Source organism: Anomaloglossus baeobatrachus, chromosome 4, assembly GCF_048569485.1.
Source record: "Anomaloglossus baeobatrachus isolate aAnoBae1 chromosome 4, aAnoBae1.hap1, whole genome shotgun sequence".
In the NCBI taxonomy this organism is placed as follows: Eukaryota; Metazoa; Chordata; class Amphibia; order Anura; family Aromobatidae; genus Anomaloglossus; species Anomaloglossus baeobatrachus.
The window spans coordinates 7,513,019-7,532,062 of record NC_134356.1 but is presented as its reverse complement, the minus strand read 5'-3'; the positions used below and the strand labels follow the sequence as shown (position 1 = coordinate 7,532,062).

The window sequence follows — 19,044 nt, the reverse complement described above, 5'->3', positions numbered from 1 at the left end:
GGAACACCCCACAAGACCCTCCGTATACCGGGAACACCCCACAAGACCCTCCGTATGCCGAGAACATCCCACAAGACCCTCCGTATACCGGGAACACCCCACAAGACCCTCCGTATACCGGGAACACCCCACAAGACCCTCCGTATGCCGAGAACATCCCACAAGACCCTCCGTATACCGGGAACACCCCACAAGACCCTCCGTATACCGGGAACACCCCACAAGACCCTCCGTATGCCGAGAACATCCCACAAGACCCTCCGTATACCGGGAACACCCCACAAGACCCTCCGTATGCCGGGAACACCCCACAAGACCCTCCGTATGCCGAGAACATCCCACAAGACCCTCCGTATACCGGGAACACCCCACAAGACCCTCCGTATACCGGGAACACCCCACAAGACCCTCCGTATACCGGGAACACCCCACAAGACCCTCCGTATACCGGGAACACCCCACAAGACCCTCCGTATACAGGGAACACCCCACAAGACCCTCCGTATACCGGGAACACTCCACAAGACCCTCCGTATACCGGGAACACTCCACAAGACCCTCCGTATACCGGGAACACCCCACAAGACCCTCCGTATACCGGGAACACCCCCACAAGACCCTCCGTATACCGGGAACACCCCACAAGACCCTCCGTATACCGGGAACACCCCACAAGACCCTCCGTATACCGGGAACACCCCACAAGACCCTCCGTATACCAGGAACACCCCGCAAGACCCTCCGTATACCGGGACCACCCTACAAGACCCTCCGTATACCGGGACCACCCAACAGGACACTCATTATACCGGGAACACTCCACAAAACCCTCCGTATACCGGGAACACCCCACAAGACCCTCCGTATACCGGGAACACCCTATAAGACCCTCCGTATACAGGGAACACCCCGCAAGAGCTGGGGAACCTCTCCTTGCAGATGTAGTTCTGTCCTTGGCCGCTGGGTGTCTCCCGCTCTCAGTCCGCGGATGTAATTCTCGGTCTGGCCACACGGTGTCGCCCGCTCTCCTCATTTGGGTGCAGTTGCTGTCTCGGCCGCTAGGTGTCTCCTGTGGCCTCTGCTCGCGGCTTTGTCTCCTCCCGCTGCTGCAGTGCCGCTGCTGGCCGCCAGGTGTCGCCCTCTCACCCCGGGGACCGAGCAGCGAATAGAGGGGACGCGGCTGCGGTCGGTGTGCGGGGCCGACCCCGGGATGATGCCGCGCGCTCCTCCCCGGTAACTGCAGGACGGGGACATGGACCGGGAGCTGCGAGCAGCCGCGGCCGCCTGCACCATCCTCCTCCTGGGGATCGGGCTCCAGCTGCACCGGGGGGCTGCGGAAGGTAGGTGCGGGGTCCTGCGGCGGGGGATGGGGATGTGCGGCCCGGGGGTCCCCGCCTCTGCCTGCAGGTGACACTGATACCAAAGGGGTCCCCAAGACTTCCCCTGATGCCGGGGGTCTCTGCATCTTCCCCTGATGCCGGGGGTCTCTGCGTCTTCCCCTGATGCCGGGGGTCTCTGCGTCTTCCCCTGATGTCGGGGGGTCTCTGCGTCGTCCCCTGATGCCGGGGGTCTCTGCATCTTCCCCTGATGTCGGGGGGTCTCTGCGTCGTCCCCTGATGCCGGGGGTCTCTGCATCTTCCCCTGATGCCGGGGGTCTCTGCATCTTCCCCTGATGCCGGGGGTCTCTGCGTCTTCCCCTGATGCCGGGGGTCTCTGCGTCTTCCCCTGATGCCGGGGGTCTCTGCGTCTTCCCCTGATGTCGGGGGGTCTCTGCGTCGTCCCCTGATGCCGGGGGTCTCTGCATCTTCCCCTGATGCCGGGGGTCTCTGCATCTTCCCCTGATGCCGGGGGTCTCTGCGTCTTCCCCTGATGCCGGGGGTCTCTGCGTCTTCCCCTGATGCCGGGGGTCTCTGCATCTTCCCCTGATGTCGGGGGGTCTCTGCATCTTCCCCTGATGTCGGGGGGTCTCTGCGTCGTCCCCTGATGCCGGGGGTCTCTGCGTCTTCCCCTGATGCCGGGGGTCTCTGCATCTTCCCCTGATGCCGGGGGTCTCTGCGTCTTCCCCTGATGCCGGGGGTCTCTGCGTCTTCCCCTGATGCCGGGGGTCTCTGCGTCTTCCCCTGATGCCGGGGGTCTCTGCGTCTTCCCCTGATGCCGGGGGTCTCTGCGTCTTCCCCTGATGCCGGGGGTCTCTGCGTCTTCCCCTGATGCCGGGGGTCTCTGCGTCTTCCCCTGATGCCGGGGGTCTCTGCGTCTTCCCCTGATGCCGGGGGTCTCTGCGTCTTTCCCTGATGCCGGGGGTCTCTGCGTCTTCCCCTGATGCCGGGGGTCTCTGCGTCTTCCCCTGATGCCGGGGGTCTCTGCGTCTTCCCCTGATGCCGGGGGTCTCTGCGTCTTCCCCTGATGCCGGGGGTCTCTGCGTCTTCCCCTGATGTCGGGGGGTCTCTGCGTCTTCCCCTGATGCCGGGGGTCTCTGCGTCATCCCCTGATGTCGGGGGGTCTCTGCGTCGTCCCCTGATGTCGGGGGGTCTCTGCGTCGTCCCCTGATGTCGGGGGGTCTCTGCGTCGTCCCCTGATGTCGGGGGGTCTCTGCGTCGTCCCCTGATGTCGGGGGGGGGTCTCTGCGTCGTCCCCTGATGTGGGGGGGGTCTCTGCGTCGTCCCCTGATGTCGGGGAGGTCTCTGCGTCGTCCCCTGATGTCGGGGGGTCTCTGCGTCGTCCCCTGATGTCGGGGGGTCTCTGCGTCGTCCCCTGATGTCGGGGGGTCTCTGCGTCGTCCCCTGATGTCGGGGGGTCTCTGCGTCTTCCCCTGATGTCGGGGGGTCTCTGCGTCTTCCCCTGATGCCGGGGGGTCTCTGCGTCTTCCCCTGATGCCGGGGGGTCTCTGCGTCGTCCCCTGATGCCGGGGGTCTCTGCGTCGTCCCCTGATGCCAGCGGTCTCTGCGGCGTCCCAATTTGGTGGGGGACTCGGCGGCATCCCCCGATGCCGGGGGTCTTGGCGTCACCTGATGCTGGGGGTCTCGGCGGCGTCACCTGACAGGTAGACCCCCACACCCCTATAACCTCTGCAGCAATGCTGGCAGCACTCATACATCTATTCTGTGCAGGCGACCGCTGTATACGACGCTCGTGCTCTCCGCTTCTGTGGTCGGCCATAGCTCGGCCTGATCTGAGTGGATCCTGTCTGGTTATACCTCTGTATGGTCTTGGCCGCTGTGCTGCAGATCAGGGTCAGGGGGTGACATCTTCTTATAGCCTCGGCCATCTTTATGTAGAGCAATGATTCTTATTTTCAGATCTTCAGTATTCAGTGACCGCCCGTCTCCTCCGTATTCAGTGACCGCCCGTCTCCTCCGTATTCAGTGATCGCCCGTCTCCTCCGTATTCAGTGACCGCCCGTCTCCTCCGTCCTCAGTATTCGGTGATCGCCCGTCTCCTCGGTCCTCAGTATTCGGTGATCGCCCGTCTCCTCCGTCCTCAGTATTCAGTGATCTCCTGTCTCCTCCGTCCTCAGTATTCAGTGACCGCCCGTCTCCTCGGTCCTCAGTATTCGGTGATCGCCCGTCTCCTCCGTCCTCAGTATTCGGTGACCGCCCGTCTCCTCCGTCCTCAGTATTCAGTGACCGCCCGTCTCCTCCGTCCTCAGTATTCAGTGATCGCCCGTCTCCTCGGTCCTCAGTATTCGGTGACCGCCCGTCTCCTCCGTCCTCAGTATGCGGTGATCGCCCGTCTCCTCCATCCTCAGTATTCGGTGACCGCCCGTCTCCTCTATCCTCAGTATTCGGTGACCGCCCGTCTCCTCGGTCCTCAGTATTCGGTGACCGCCCGTCTCCTCGGTCCTCAGTATTCGGTGACCGCCCGTCTCCTCGGTCCTCAGTATTCGGTGACCGCCCGTCTCCTCGGTCCTCAGTATTCGGTGACCGCCCGTCTCCTCGGTCCTCAGTATTCGGTGACCGCCCGTCTCCTCGGTCCTCAGTATTCGGTGACCGCCCGTCTCCTCGGTCCTCAGTATTCGGTGACCGCCCGTCTCCTCGGTCCTCAGTATTCGGTGACCGCCCGTCTCCTCGGTCCTCAGTATTCGGTGACCGCCCGTCTCCTCGGTCCTCAGTATTCGGTGACCGCCCGTCTCCTCGGTCCTCAGTATTCGGTGACCGCCCGTCTCCTCGGTCCTCAGTATTCGGTGACCGCCCGTCTCCTCGGTCCTCAGTATTCGGTGACCGCCCGTCTCCTCGGTCCTCAGTATTCGGTGACCGCCCGTCTCCTCGGTCCTCAGTATTCGGTGACCGCCCGTCTCCTCGGTCCTCAGTATTCGGTGACCGCCCGTCTCCTCGGTCCTCAGTATTCGGTGACCGCCCGTCTCCTCGGTCCTCAGTATTCGGTGACCGCCCGTCTCCTCGGTCCTCAGTATTCGGTGACCGCCCGTCTCCTCGGTCCTCAGTATTCGGTGACCGCCCGTCTCCTCGGTCCTCAGTATTCGGTGACCGCCCGTCTCTTCCGTCATCAGTATTCGGTGACCGCCCGTCTCCTCCGTCCTCAGTATTCGGTGATCGCCCGTCTCTTCCGTCCTCAGTATTCGGTGACCGCCGTCTCCTTCGTCCTCAGTATTCAGTGACCGCCCGTCTCCTCCGTCCTCAGTATTCGGTGATCGCCCGTCTCCTCTGTCCTCAGTATTCGGTGATCGCCCATCTCTTCCGTCATCAGTATTCGGTGATCGCCCGTCTCCTCCGTCCTCAGTATTCGGTGATCGCCCGTCTCCTCTGTCCTCAGTATTCGGTGATCGCCCATCTCTTCCGTCATCAGTATTCGGTGATCGCCCGTCTCTTCCGTCCTCAGTATTCAGTGACCGCCGTCTCCTTCGTCCTCAGTATTCAGTGACCGCCCGTCTCCTCCGTCCTCAGTATTCGGTGATCGCCTGTCTCCTCAGTATTCGGTGATCGCCCGTCTCTTCCGTCCTCAGTATTCGGTGACCGCCCGTCTCCTCGGTCCTCAGTATTCGGTGATCGCCCGTCTCCTCCGTCCTCAGTATTCGGTGACCGCCCGTCTCCTCCGTCCTCAGTATTCGGTGATCGCCCGTCTCCTCGGTCCTCAGTATTCGGTGATCGCCCGTCTCCTCCGTCCTCAGTATTCGGTGACCGCCCGTCTCCTCCGTCCTCAGAATTCGGTGACCGCCCGTCTCCTCCGTCCTCCATATTCGGTGACCGCCTGTTACGTCTCCCCCACCACCCCCAGATCTGGGCTCTTCCCTGGGTGCGATGCTCTGCAGGTGGTCCTCGCTGCAGAGCGTTGCTCCCGTTGCTGCGCTCCTCTGTGGTCCCGGGGGGAGAGGTTGTTGTTGTCTATTTACCATGATGTTGCCTGACAAAGCTGTGTAATTAGTGTTCTCTGTGCTGCGCCGGGCGACGAACTGCTGCGCTGAGGATCCTCATCCTCCGGACTGCTGACAACCTGCCCAGATACATCGCAAAGGTTGTCAGCCCCGCCCCCTGGTGATCATATAGGAGACCACACCCCTTATATTTGGCCCCGCCCCTGCTGACGTCCCCCCTGTATACTCCGCTGCTGCACTCCTCTCCCGTCTCCTCGTTATTTAATATTATCCCTGTAATATGAGGCGCACATTACATGGAGCAGCCGGAGCCGAGAACCGCGCCATATTTATCCAGAACAGCTGAAAACCACCGCGTGCCATCTACAGAGAGGAGGGGAGCCGGCTGATAACACCGAGAAATAACCCACACACGTACAAACACCTGTGCAACACTCCAGAGCTGCACTCACTATTCTGCTGGTGCAGTCACTGTGTACATACATTTCTGATCCTGAGTTACCTCCTGTATTATACTCCAGAGCTGCATTCACTATTCTGCTGGTGCAGTCACTGTGTACATACATTACTCCGGAGCTGCACTCACTATTCTGCTGGTGCAGTCACTGTGTACATACATTACTGATCCTGAGTTACCTCCTGTATTATACTCCAGAGCTGCACTCACTATTCTGCTGGTGCAGTCACTGTGTACATACATTACATTACTGATCCTTATACTCCAGAGCTGCACTCACTATTCTGCTGCTGCAGTCACTGTGTACATACATTACATTACTGATCCTGAGTTACCTCCTGTATTATACTCCAGAGCTGCACTCACTATTCTGCTGGTGCAGTCACTGTGTACATACATTACTGATCCTGAGTTACCTCCTGTATTATACTCCAGAGCTGCACTCACTATTCTGCTGGTGCAGTCACTGTGTACATACATTACTGATCCTGAGTTACCTCCTTTATTATACTCCAGAGCTGCACTCACTATTCTGCTGGTGCAGTCACTGTGTACATACATTACATTACTGATCCTGAGTTACCTCCTGTATTATACTCCAGAGCTGCACTCACTATTCTGCTGGTGCAGTCACTGTGTACATACATTACTGATCCTGAGTTACCTCCTGTATTATACTGCAGAGCTGCACTCACTATTCTACTGGTGCAGTCACTGTGTACATACATTACTGATCCTGAGTTACCTCCTGTATTATACTCCAGAGCTGCACTCAGTATTCTGCTGGTGCAGTCACTGTGTACATACATTACATTACTGATCCTGAGTTACCTCCTGTATTATACTCCAGAGCTGCACTCACTATTCTGCTGGTGCAGTCACTGTGTACATACATTACATTACTGATCCTGAGTTACCTCCTGTATTATACTCCAGAGCTGCACTCACTATTCTGCTGGTGCAGTCACTGTGTACATACATTACATTACTGATCCTGAGTTACCTCCTGTATTATACTCCAGAGCTGCGCTCACTATTCTGCTGGTGCAGTCACTGTGTACATACATTACTGATCCTGAGTTACCTCCTGAACGTCCACCGCCATTAACTTGAGAGCGGCGGCAGCTATAGCCATAGAAGTGGTGTCTAGGTATAGTAAAGTACCATGCGCTACGCAATGAAACCACCTTTAGCGCCACCTGGTGGAAAACAACGGAATTAGCATTTTTAATTCGAAAACGGAACGAGAGAGAAAAAAAGTGAAATACAAAGTTGTAGGTTTAACAGTGTGTCCCTCCCCCACCTGTGCTCATGGTGTAATAGTCTGTCTCTCCTTGACTGTCCTGTGTGTACTACTGCTGGGGGATTTTGTTCTTCTCAGCATGGGACTTCTCCAATCCACAACTTGGTAAACAAGAAATAGCCAGGAGTCTAAAGTCCATTCATGTATCAGATGTCTAGGGGGAGGTGTGCCCACCTAAGGGGCTGATCCCAGGAGAAAAGAACAATGAGACCCATGTTAGGTCAGTTAGTTGGATCTCGGCTGGAGAAGGAGTAGGATCTATAGCTGAGGCTGGATCCTAGAGCCTGTGTATGGACTGTTACAGACTGGAGATCAGTGGCCACTTGGGATTGTGTTTTATTGTTCCCCCTGTTGGACTCAAGGAACTCATATAAGGACCATTGCCCTATTTTCCCTGGCATCGGAATACCAGGCGGTGCCCCTGGATCTTTTGTTTTGTTGTGGACTCCTTGCAGACTTTAAGGATCTATATTTGTTTGGTGCTTTATCTTTGTGGTTCCAATAAAGCCCTTTGGATTGTTCCTTGGCCTGGCGTCCCTCACTGCTCTGCCACATACCCCGTCACAAACTGGTGGCAGCGGCGGGATCAGAGCAGAAAGAATGGAGGACAATGGCCCATCAACGTCTGAAACGAGAACCTCAGGATACAGGAACTGGACTGTGGTGAGCCTACAAACAAAGGCCCCGGAATTAGGAGTCGGCTACAAAGGACTCTCTAAGGAGCAACTAATTGAGGCATTGGAAAACGCTTGTCTGCAAGATGGCACCAAGGAACAATTTCCACAGCAAGGGGAGGAAAGACGGGAGCTGGAGGTAAATACCCAATAAATTCAATGGGTTGTGTGGTATGAGGAGGAGATGGCACTGCTTGGAGATGAGGCCACCATAGAAGATAAGAGGGAGGCCATTTGCAGAGCTCAAGAGAGGGCAGCATTGCTGGAGAGGAGGCTTGCTGTGGAAGCAGCTAGAGGCTCCAGACAGACTGTAACCACAGCACCAACTATGAGGGAATTCTCCAGAGTGTCCCGCAAGGACTTTAAGCCATTTAATGAAGCTGCAGGTGACATTGAGGGCTTCTTCCAGGACTTTGAGCATCAGTGCCGATTAATGGAAGTCCCAGAAAGAGAGCGAGTCAGATACCTGGTGGGCCTCTTGGAGGGTGGAGCTGCCGACGCCTATAGAGCTATGGACCCTGAGTGGAATTGTGAGTATGGGGAGATAAAACAGACCATTCTAGAACATTATGCCGTGACCCCAGATACTTATAGGACTCAGTTCCGTACGTTAGCCTGTGATGGAGAAGTGTCTTTCAAGATGTATGCCCACAGACTGAAACAAGTATGCCATCGCTGGCTGGAGGGAGAGGGGGCCTTAACTTGGGAGACCTTCCTCCAGGTCATCCCGAAAGAGCAATTCTATGCCAGGTGCCCTGCGGAAATCAGAGAATGGGTGCGTAAGAGAAAGCCGTCAACTGTGGAACAAGCTGCCGCTCTAGCTGATGAGCTTCTCACCATCAAGCCTCAATGGAAAAGGCTACTAGCCAGTGACAAAAAAAACTACCAGCTCCCCAACACCAGTGGTCCCTTGTCCTTTGGCCCCCAATGTTCAACGTCCCACTAGACTACCAACACATGGCGGACCCCGTGTGAATGTGCCTCCTACTACTCCTGCCTCCTCTTTGGGAGTACGACGTGGAGAAAGACTCATAGAACATAGATGTTATGGATGTGGGCAGCTGGGTCATCTGCAAGCTCACTGTCCAGGTGTTCGGAGGCAGAACAGCTGCAGACCCCCTTTGCCTGTTCATTATCTACAGACACCCTCAACAGGAGAAGAGCTGGATTCATTCCCTGATGATTCGACAAAAGTCTCTGATATGTTGACTTCGCTACCAGGAGTCTATGGGGTGCGAGCCACAGCCACCCGTTCTTCTGATCTTCAGCATAAACATCTACAGGAGGTTGTGCTGGATGGCCAAAGAGTTGTTGGCTTTCGTGACACTGGGGCTTTTCTCACCATCGCAGATCCCCGAGTAATTCAACCAGAAGCAATGCAAAAGGGACCAGGAATTGCCATTGAACTGGCAGGAGGTACCCAGAGATATATTCCAAGAGCGAGTGTGACCCTGGATTATGGCTTTGGAGCAAAACAATGTGTGGTCGGTGTGATGAGCGGCCTTCCTGCAGACATTCTTCTAGGGAATGATGTGGGGAATCTTCATTGCCACTTTGTCGGTGCGGTAACCAGAAGTCAAGCCAAGAGAGCAGCCCATGTAGACGTGTTCAACCCATCAATGGAAATGAGGCCACCAGAACTGCCGTCACAGCCGGTGAGTGATTCTTCTTGTGGGTCTCATATGAATGTCACTTGGGATAAAGTTCAGTTTAGACAAGAGGTAGAGACTGACCCCACCCTGGCTAGCTTTAGAGCTCGGGCTGAAGTAGGGCAGTTAGGAGAAAATGGGGAAAACATTATCAGAGAAAATGGACTTCTGTATCGGGTTACCAATGCCGACTCCCTAGATAAGCCCTGGACTTATAGCAAACAGCTGATTGTTCCTCAGAAGTACAGAATTCCCCTATTACACCTTGCTCATGACATTCCTACGGCCGGCCATCAAGGGAAAACCCGCACCGAGAGACGATTGACTCAAATTTTCTATCGGCCGGGGATTTCTCAAGCAGTGGCGCATTTCTGCCGAACTTGTGACATATGTCAGCGTAGAGGGCGACCCGGAGATCACCCAAAGGCACCCCTGCAACCGCTCCCTATAATAGAAGAACCCTTTCAAAGAGTAGCTGTCGAAATCATTGGACCACTGGCTAAACCAAGTAAATCTGGAAAGCAGTACATTCTCACCGTTGTGGACTATGCCACCCGATATCCAGAAGCCGTGGCCTTGTCAAGTATTTCTGCAGCCAAGGTGGCCGAGGCCCTTGTTACCATTTTCACCCGAGTAGGATTCCCCAGTGAAATCTTATCGGACCAAGGCTCCCAGTTCATGTCAGAGTTGATGCAGTGTCTGTGGCGCACCTGTGGAGTACGGGCAATTCGAACTACAGCATACCATCCTCAAACCAATGGACTTTGTGAACGGTTTAACCCCTTAACGACCGCGGGCCGTAAAATTACGTCCTAAATGACATAATCTTACTGCCCGCGGTCCTCCGGCGGCAGCATGCCGCGATCGGCACACATCTCAGCTGATTTTCACAGCTGAGATGTGTGCCTGCTAGGCACGAGCAGAATCGTTATCTGCTCGTGCCGATTAACCCCTTATAATGGCGCTGTCAATACATGACAGCGCCGTTATAAGCGCAATCGCGGTAAAGTTTTACTTACCGCCGAAACCGGAAGTCACGTGACGCGATCACGTGACTCCCGATAGTTGCCATGGTAGTACAGGGTCATGTGATGACTCCTGTACTACACATGAATTGGTTTCACTTTCGCTGTGCCCGGAGCACAGCAAAAGAGAAAGACAGCGTATCTGCTGTTTACAGCCTTCCAGCTGTGATCAGCAGATACTGCAGAGCGATCGGAATGCTGATCGCAATAGCCCCCTAGGGGGACTAGTAAAATAAAAAAAAAAAGTAAAAAAATAAGTTTTAAAAAATTAAAAAAAAACAAAAAAACCTAAAAGTTCAAATCACCCCCCATTCGCCCCATTAAAAATTAAAGGGTTAAAAAAATAAAAAATATACACACATTTGGTATCGCCGCGTTCAGAAACGCCCGATCTATCAAAATATAAAATCAATTAATCTGATCAGTAAACGGCGTAGCGGCAAAAAAATTCCAAACGCCAAAACGACGTTTTTTTGTCGCCACAACTTTTGCGCAAAATGCAATAAGAGGCGATCAAAACGTAGCATCTGCGCAAAAATGGTACCGTTAAAAACGTCAGCTCGAGACGGAAAAAATAAGCCGTCATTGAGCCTAAGATCCCGAAAAATGAGAACGCTACGGGTCACGGAATATGGCGTAAAACGTGCGCCACTTTTTTCGGACAAACTTCCGATTTTTTTTTAACCCCTTATATAAAAGTAAACCTATACATGTTTGGTGTCTACGAACTCGCACTGACCTGAGGCATCACACCCACACATCAGTTTTACCATATAGTGAACACAGTGAATAAAATATCTCAAAAACCATAGTGCTATCGCACTTTTTTTGCAATTTTTCAGCATTTGGAATTTTTTTGCCATTTTCTAGTACATAATATGGTAAAACTGATGGTTTCATTTAAAAGTACAGCTTGTTCCGCAAAAAATGAGCCCTCACATGACCATATTGACTGAAAAATAAAAAAGTTACGTCTCTCAGAAAAAGAATGGCGAAAAAAAAAAACGGAAAGCGAAAAATCGGCCGGTCGTGAAAGGGTTAATCAAACACTGAAAAATATGCTAAGGGCCTTCACTGACAGGGATTCCGACTGGGAGAAGTACCTACCACATCTCCTGTTCGCCTACCGGGAAGTTCCCCAGGAGTCCACTGGGTTTTCCCCCTTTGAACTACTCTATGGAAGAAAGGTCAGAGGACCCTTAACTCTGCTAAAGGAATATTGGGAGAGGCAAGTTGAAGATACAGGAACCCCTGTTGTTCCATATGTCCTCAAGCTTCGGGAAACCCTGGCTCAACTTGCTAGTTTGGCTCAGGATCATGTACGGATGGCTCAAACCAGACAGAAGACATGGTATGACCGCAAAGCACGCTATCGAGAATTTGTAGAGGGACAACAAGTCTTAATGATTGTTCCCCATCGGCAAAATAAACTCCAGACCACATGGGAGGGTCCCTTCCGGGTTCTCAGAAGACTAAACGACACCAATTACCTTCTTGCTCTAGATGATCAGGGTCTAAAACAAAGGACTGTCCATGTGAATATGATTAAGGAGTACCATGACCGGACATTACCTATGATAGCAAGCTGTCGGTTGGCTTCAGAAGATGGTCAGGAGGATGAGGACCCATTACCTGATCTTGTTGAAGCAGCCAGAGCCCCATCCACTGTGGAACATGTTCCTCTGAGAGATCACTTAGATTCCTTTCAGAAAAAACAAATGCTGGGAGTGCTCCATCAGAGACAGGCTGCTTTCTCATCCTGACCAGGTCGATCCACAGTAACCCAACATCATGTGGACACTCAGGGCATCCGTCCCATACAACAGGCTCCCTACCGGGTACCAGAATCAGTTAGAAACAGCATGAGCTGGAGGAGATGTTACAGCTCGGGGTGATTCAGGCCTCCCATAGTCCTTGGGCCTCTCCTGTTGTGTTAGTACCCAAGAAAGATGGGAGTACTCGATTTTGTGTGGACTACAGACGATGACCATACCATCAATGATGCTTACCCAATGCCCCACATTGATGAACTTCTGGACCGGCTGGCTGGGGCACGATACGTCACCACCTTGGATCTCAGTAAGGGATACTGGCAAATTCCCCTGACGGATGAAGGTAGAGAAAGGTCGGCTTTTATAACCCCCTTTGGTCTGTATGAATTTCTAAACATGCCTTTCGGAATGAAAAATGCCCCGGCCACCTTCCAGAGAATGGTGGACCAGATCCTCCGGGGATGTGGCGACTTCGCTTGTGCCTACCTGGATGATATCGCCATCTTCAGCCACACATGGGAGGAACATCTGAATCACGTAGCTGTTGTTCTTGACCGTATTCTCGCAGCCGGCCTAACCATTCTACCCAATAAATGCCAATTGGGGATGGGTGAAGTCCAATATCTAGGGCATCGAGTAGGAGGAGGGAAGTTACGTCCTGAACCTGCCAAAATCCAGGCTATTAGAGACTGGCCTGTACCCCAAACCAAGAAACAAGTTATGGCTTTTCTGGGCACTGCCAGTTATTACCGAAAATTTGTTTCTCATTTCAGCAGTGTGGCCAAGCCCCTTACAGACCTCATGAAGAAGACAATGCCCCGGCTGGTGATCTGGACTCCAGCCTGTGATGAGGCTTTTAACCGGCTGAAGGACGCTCTGGTCTGCGATCCTGTCCTGGCTGCTCCAGACTACAAGCGGAGATTCATTGTGCAGACGGACGCCTCTTCTTATGGACTGGGAGCTGTCCTCAGCCAGGTGAATGCAGCCGGGGAGGAGCACCCCATCGCCTACCTCAGCAGGAAACTGCTGGACCGAGAAGTGGCCTATGCAACTCTTGAGAAGGAATGTCTGGCTGTAGTGTGGGCCCTTAAGAAACTACGGCCGTATCTGTATGGACGGGAATTCACTGTGGTTACTGATCACAATCCCCTCACCTGGCTGAACAGAGTCTCTGGGGACAATGGACGCTTATTACGTGGAGCCTGGCTCTGCAGCCCTATAACTTTACAATACAGTATAGAAGGGGCAGCCAACACCAAAATGCAGACGGATTGTCCAGGCAAGAGGAGCCCTGAGTCAGGTCCGCCATGTTTACGTGTACTTGACAAGTGACCTGTTGAGGTCACTAGTCCTTACACAATTTGAGAGGGGAAGGGATTGTAACAGCGTGTCCCTCCCCCGCCTGTGCTCATGGTGTAATAGTCTGTCCCTCCTTTGTGCTGCTTCTGGTGGGGGATGGTTTGTTCTTTTCAGCATGGGACTTCTCCAACCACAATTTGGTAAACAAGAAATAGCCAGGAGTCTAAAGTCCATTCATGTATCAGATGTCTAGGGGGAGGTGTGCCCACCTAAGGGGCTGATCCCATGAGAGAAGAACAATGAGACCCATGTTAGGTCAGTTGGATCTCGGCTGGAGAAGCACAGGATCTATAGCTGAGGCTGGATCCTAGAGCCTGTGTATGGACTGTCACAGACTGGAGATCAGTGGCCACGGGGGATGGTGTTTTGTTGTTCACCCTGTTGGACTCAAGGAACTCATATAAGGACCATTGCCCTATTTTCCCTGGCATCGGAATACCAGGCGGTGCCCCTGGATCTTTTGTTTTGTTGTGGACTCCTTGCAGACTTTAAGGATTTATATTTGTTTGGTGCTTTATCTTTGTGGTTCTAATAAAGCCCTTTGGATTGTTCCTTGTCCTGGCGTCCATTACTGCTCTGCCGCATACCCCGTCACAGTAGGGCATCATCAATTCAATACGAATCCACACCTTGCACAGAAATGCTGTGATTAGAAGGTGTAAACCTCACAAGGCTGCGGACGTGGAGCGATTCCTCATGGAGACTGTGAGGCAAATCCTGGGATATGAAGAGGAATTATGACTGGGAGTCATAATCGCTCTCATCACTCCCTGGCAGTGCCCCCCCCCCCCCTTCTTGTCCTCAGATGTCCAGCATCTGTGAAGGCCCCAGGGCCATGTCCTGTGATATGGAAATTAGGTGATGTGAGGACAATGGACACAGGATGACTCCCTGCCGTGACCCTGTAGTGGGGGCTGCTAGCTAGTTAGCAAGGCTATGGAAGTAGCCAGACAGAACGACTCCAGTAAAAAATGGTTCATATCTCGCAAGCCATATTTCCGATAAATATGGCAACCATAAAAATGGTGTCTCCGCATGAGGACGATGCTGGCACACCCTTTTTATGGGAGCAGGACATTGGGAAATGCCCCAGGCGTGATATCAGCCAATGGGGAACTGGCAGACAGGTCATGAGTCCCCTCGTTCTGTAGCTAAATTCATAACTGTCACAATGAGAGCATTGGCGTCCGCCTACGACGCTCCCAGGCAAAGTTATGGCCGAAATCCCCTTTTCTGGATAATTCTGATCCATGCAGGGGGAGTGGCAGTGCTTCCCCGTGAGGTCACTAAGGTAGGAGGGGACCTGGATTTGCCCAGGTTGATAACCCTACTTCAGCCATTTTCCAGGGTTCTTCTCGCTGGGGGCACGTGTAGGAAACATCTGTGGGAGTTCCTAGAAACCTGGTCTACAGCGCCCCCCTGTGGCCAGACGCACAAGGTAACTGATTGAATTGCATACCTGTTTGTAAATCATGCTTTATCTGTAACTGTACTCTGACATAACTGTATATTCTGTAGATTCCCTATTGTATATATTGTAGTTTCTAGTGTGCTTTAGGCGATTAAATTATATAATTAATCTTGGGCTGTTCTGTTATCTCGATCTTGAATCCCACGTCTGTGTGTTCGGCTAATAGTTACCGTGAAGCGGTTGGTGGCAGCGAGTTGTGCCAAGGATTATTGTGGGGAGGCCAGTGAGATTCGGGGAGATTTTATATATTCCGCCCGCGGAGGTCGGGGGAATATATACCTTACTCTCACCGGGGACCCTTCAATAATCGGCATAAGTAGTATAGCGGCCTCCTTGCTTATTGTCGGGCAATTCCATAATTGGCCTGACTATAAGAGGGGCGCTAGAGAGCGCGTCACGTGCTCTGTCTGTCGGTCGGGAGGTATAAAGGAGGGGTGACCCCCACTTGTTACCCCCCGATTGTGACGTACTGGTAGCCAGCGCGGGGGATTTCTGAGTGACCCCCCCGGTGGTTTGTGACAGAGACCTCCTACAAGTCATTGGGTATGGAGGCTGTGTGGCCTCCGCTCTCCTGACCTGACCCCATTGGACTTCTTTCTGTGAGGTCACATCACACAGCAGGTGCATGCGACCCCTCCACCAACATTGCAGGACCTACCACCACGTATCACAGATGCTTGTGCAAATCTGTCATCTACCATATTGCACAGCGTGCAGCAAGATACAGTATGATGTGCAGAGCCCAGATGTGCATTGCAGCAAGATACAGTATGCTGTGCAGAGTCCAGATGTGCATTACACCAAGATACAGTATGCTGTGCAGAGTCCAGATGTGCATTGCAGCAAGATACAGTATGCTGTGCAGAGTCCAGATGTGCATTGCAGCAAGATACAGTATGATGTGCAGAGCCCAGATGTGCATTACACCAAGATACAGTATGCTGTGCAGAGCCCAGATGTGCATTACACCAAGATACAGTATGCTGTGCAGAGGCCAGATGTGCATTACACCAAGATACAGTATGCTGTGCAGAGCCCAGATGTGCATTGCAGCCAGATACAGTATGCTGTGCAGAGGCCAGATGTGCATTGCAGCCAGATACAGTATGCTGTGCAGAGCCCAGATGTGCATTGCAGCCAGATACAGTATGCTGTGCAGAGTGCAGATGTGCATTGCAGCCAGATACAGTATGCTGTGCAGAGGCCAGATGTGCATTGCAGCCAGATACAGTATGCTGTGCAGAGGCCAGATGTGCATTGCAGCCAGATACAGTATGCTGTGCAGAGCCCAGATGTGCATTGCAGCCAGATACAGTATGCTGTGCAGAGCCCAGATGTGCATTGCAGCCAGATACAGTATGCTGTGCACAGGCCAGATGTGCATTGCAGCCAGATACAGTATGCTGTGCAGAGGCCAGACGTGCACTGCAGCCAGATACAGTATGCTGTGCAGAGCCCAGATGTGCATTGCAGCCAGATACAGTATGCTGTGCACAGGCCAGATGTGCATTGCAGCAAGATACAGTATGCTGTGCAGAGCCCAGATGTGCATTGCAGCAAGATACAGTATGCTGTGCAGAGGCCAGATGTGCATTGCAGCAAGATACAGTATGCTGTGCAGAGGCCAGATGTGCATTGCACCAAGATACAGTATGCTGTGCAGAGGCCAGATGTGCAGTGCAGCCAGATACAGTATGCTGTGCAGAGCCCAGATGTGCATTACAGCTGACGGGGGCCACTAATGAGCGCCATATGCGTGACCAGCATTCAATGTGGGGGGTCATGGGTTTCATATCATAGCATTTCTGTGCAAGGTGTGGATTCCAATTGAATTGATGATGCCCAAAACTTTTGTCATTCGCTTTTTTTCTCTATCTCGTTCCGTTTTCAAGATAAAAATGCTAACTCCGTTGTTTTCCACCAGGTGGCGCTATAGGTGGTTTCATTGCGAAGTGCATGACTACTTTACTATACCTAGACACCACTTCTATGCCTATAGCTGCTGCCGCTCTCAAGATAATGGCGGTGGACAGGATATGGGTGGACACACTGTATCCAGACTAATACAGATACTGTGCAGTGTATATATACAGACTAATACAGATACTGAGGATTACACCCAGTATACAGGACAGGAGGAGTGGTACTGTGCAGTGTATATATACAGACTAATACAGATACTGAGGATTACACCCAGTATACAGGACAGGAGGAGTGGTACTGTGCAGTGTATATACAGAATAATACAGGTACTGAGGATTACACCCAGTATACAGGACAGGAGAAGTGGTACTGTGCAGTGTATATATACAGAATAATACAGACACTGAGGATTACACCCAGTATACAGGACAGGAGAAGTGGTACTGTGCAGTGTATATATACAGAATAATACAGATACTGAGGATTACACCCAGTATACAGGACAGGAGGCGCGGTACTGTGCAGTGTATATATACAGAATAATACAGATACTGAGGATTACACCCAGTATACAGGACAGGAGAAGTGGTACTGTGCAGTGTATATATACAGAATAATACAGATACTGAGGACTACACCCAGTATACAGGACAGGAGAAGTGGCACTGTGCAGTGTATATATACAGAATAATACAGATACTGAGGATTACACCCAGTATACAGGACAGGAGGAGTGGTACTGTGCAGTGTATATATACAGAGTAATACAGATACTGAGGATTACACCCAGTATACAGGACAGGATAAGTGGTACTGTGCAGTGTATATATACAGAATAATACAGATACTGAGGATTACACCCAGTATACAGGACAGGAGAAGTGGTACTGTGCAGTGTATATATACAAAATAATACAGATACTGAGGATTACACCCAGTATACAGGACAGGAGAAGTGGTACTGTGCAGTGTATATATACAGAATAATACAGATACTGAGGATTACACCCAGTATACAGGACAGGAGAAGTGGTACTGTGCAGTGTATATATACAGAATAATACAGATACTGAGGATTACACCCAGAATACAGGACAGGAGAAGTGGTACTGTGCAGTGTATATATACAGAATAATACAGATACTGAGGATTATACCCAGTATACAGGACAGGAGAAGTGGTACTATGCAGTGTATATACAGAATAATACAGGTACTGAGGATTACACCCAGTATACAGGACAGGAGAAGTGGTACTGTGCAGTGTATATATACAGAACAATACAGGTACTGAGGATTACACCCAGTATACAGGACAGGAGAAGTGGTACTATGCAGTGTATATACAGAATAATACAGGTACTGAGGATTACACCCAGTATACAGGACAGGAGAAGTGGTACTGTGCAGTGTATATATACAGAATAATACAGATACTGAGGATTACACCCAGTATACAGGACAGGAGAAGTGGTACTGTGCAGTGTATATATACAGAATAATACAGATACTGAGGATTACACCCAGAATACAGGACAGGAGAAGTGGTACTGTGCAGTGTATATATACAGAATAATACAGATACTGAGGATTATACCCAGTATACAGGACAGGATAAGTGGTACTGTGCAGTGTATATATACAGGATAATACAGGTACTGAGGATTACATCCAGTATACAGGACAGGAGAAGTGGTACTGTGCAGTGTATATATACAGAATAATACAGATACTGAGGATAACACCCAATATACAGGACAGGAGAAGTGGTACTGTGCAGTGTATATATACAGAATAATACAGATACTGAGGATTACACCCAGTATACAGGACAGGAGGAGTGGTACTGTGCAGTGTATATACACAGAATAATACAGATACTGAGGATTACACCCAGTATACAGGACAGGAGAAGTGGTACTGTGCAGTGTATATATACAGAATAATACAGATACTGAGGAATACACCCAGTATACAGGACAGGAGAAGCGGTGCTGTGCAGTGTATATATACAGAATAATACAGGTACTGAGGATTACACCCAGTATACAGGACAGGAGAAGTGGTACTGTGCAGTGTATATATA

At 51.7% G+C, this 19,044-nt stretch overlaps 1 protein-coding gene across 1 annotated transcript in view; it reads left to right on the top strand.

Annotated features, from left to right (window-relative positions):
- Positions 1-1,161: 1,161 nt before the first annotated feature.
- KIAA1549 (KIAA1549 ortholog) overlaps positions 1,162-19,044 on the top strand; it is a 173,923-nt gene continuing 156,040 nt past the window's right edge. The window contains 1 exon segment of the mRNA XM_075343534.1: positions 1,162-1,340. Coding sequence (XP_075199649.1) covers positions 1,253-1,340 — 88 coding nt within the window. The 5' untranslated portion in view covers positions 1,162-1,252.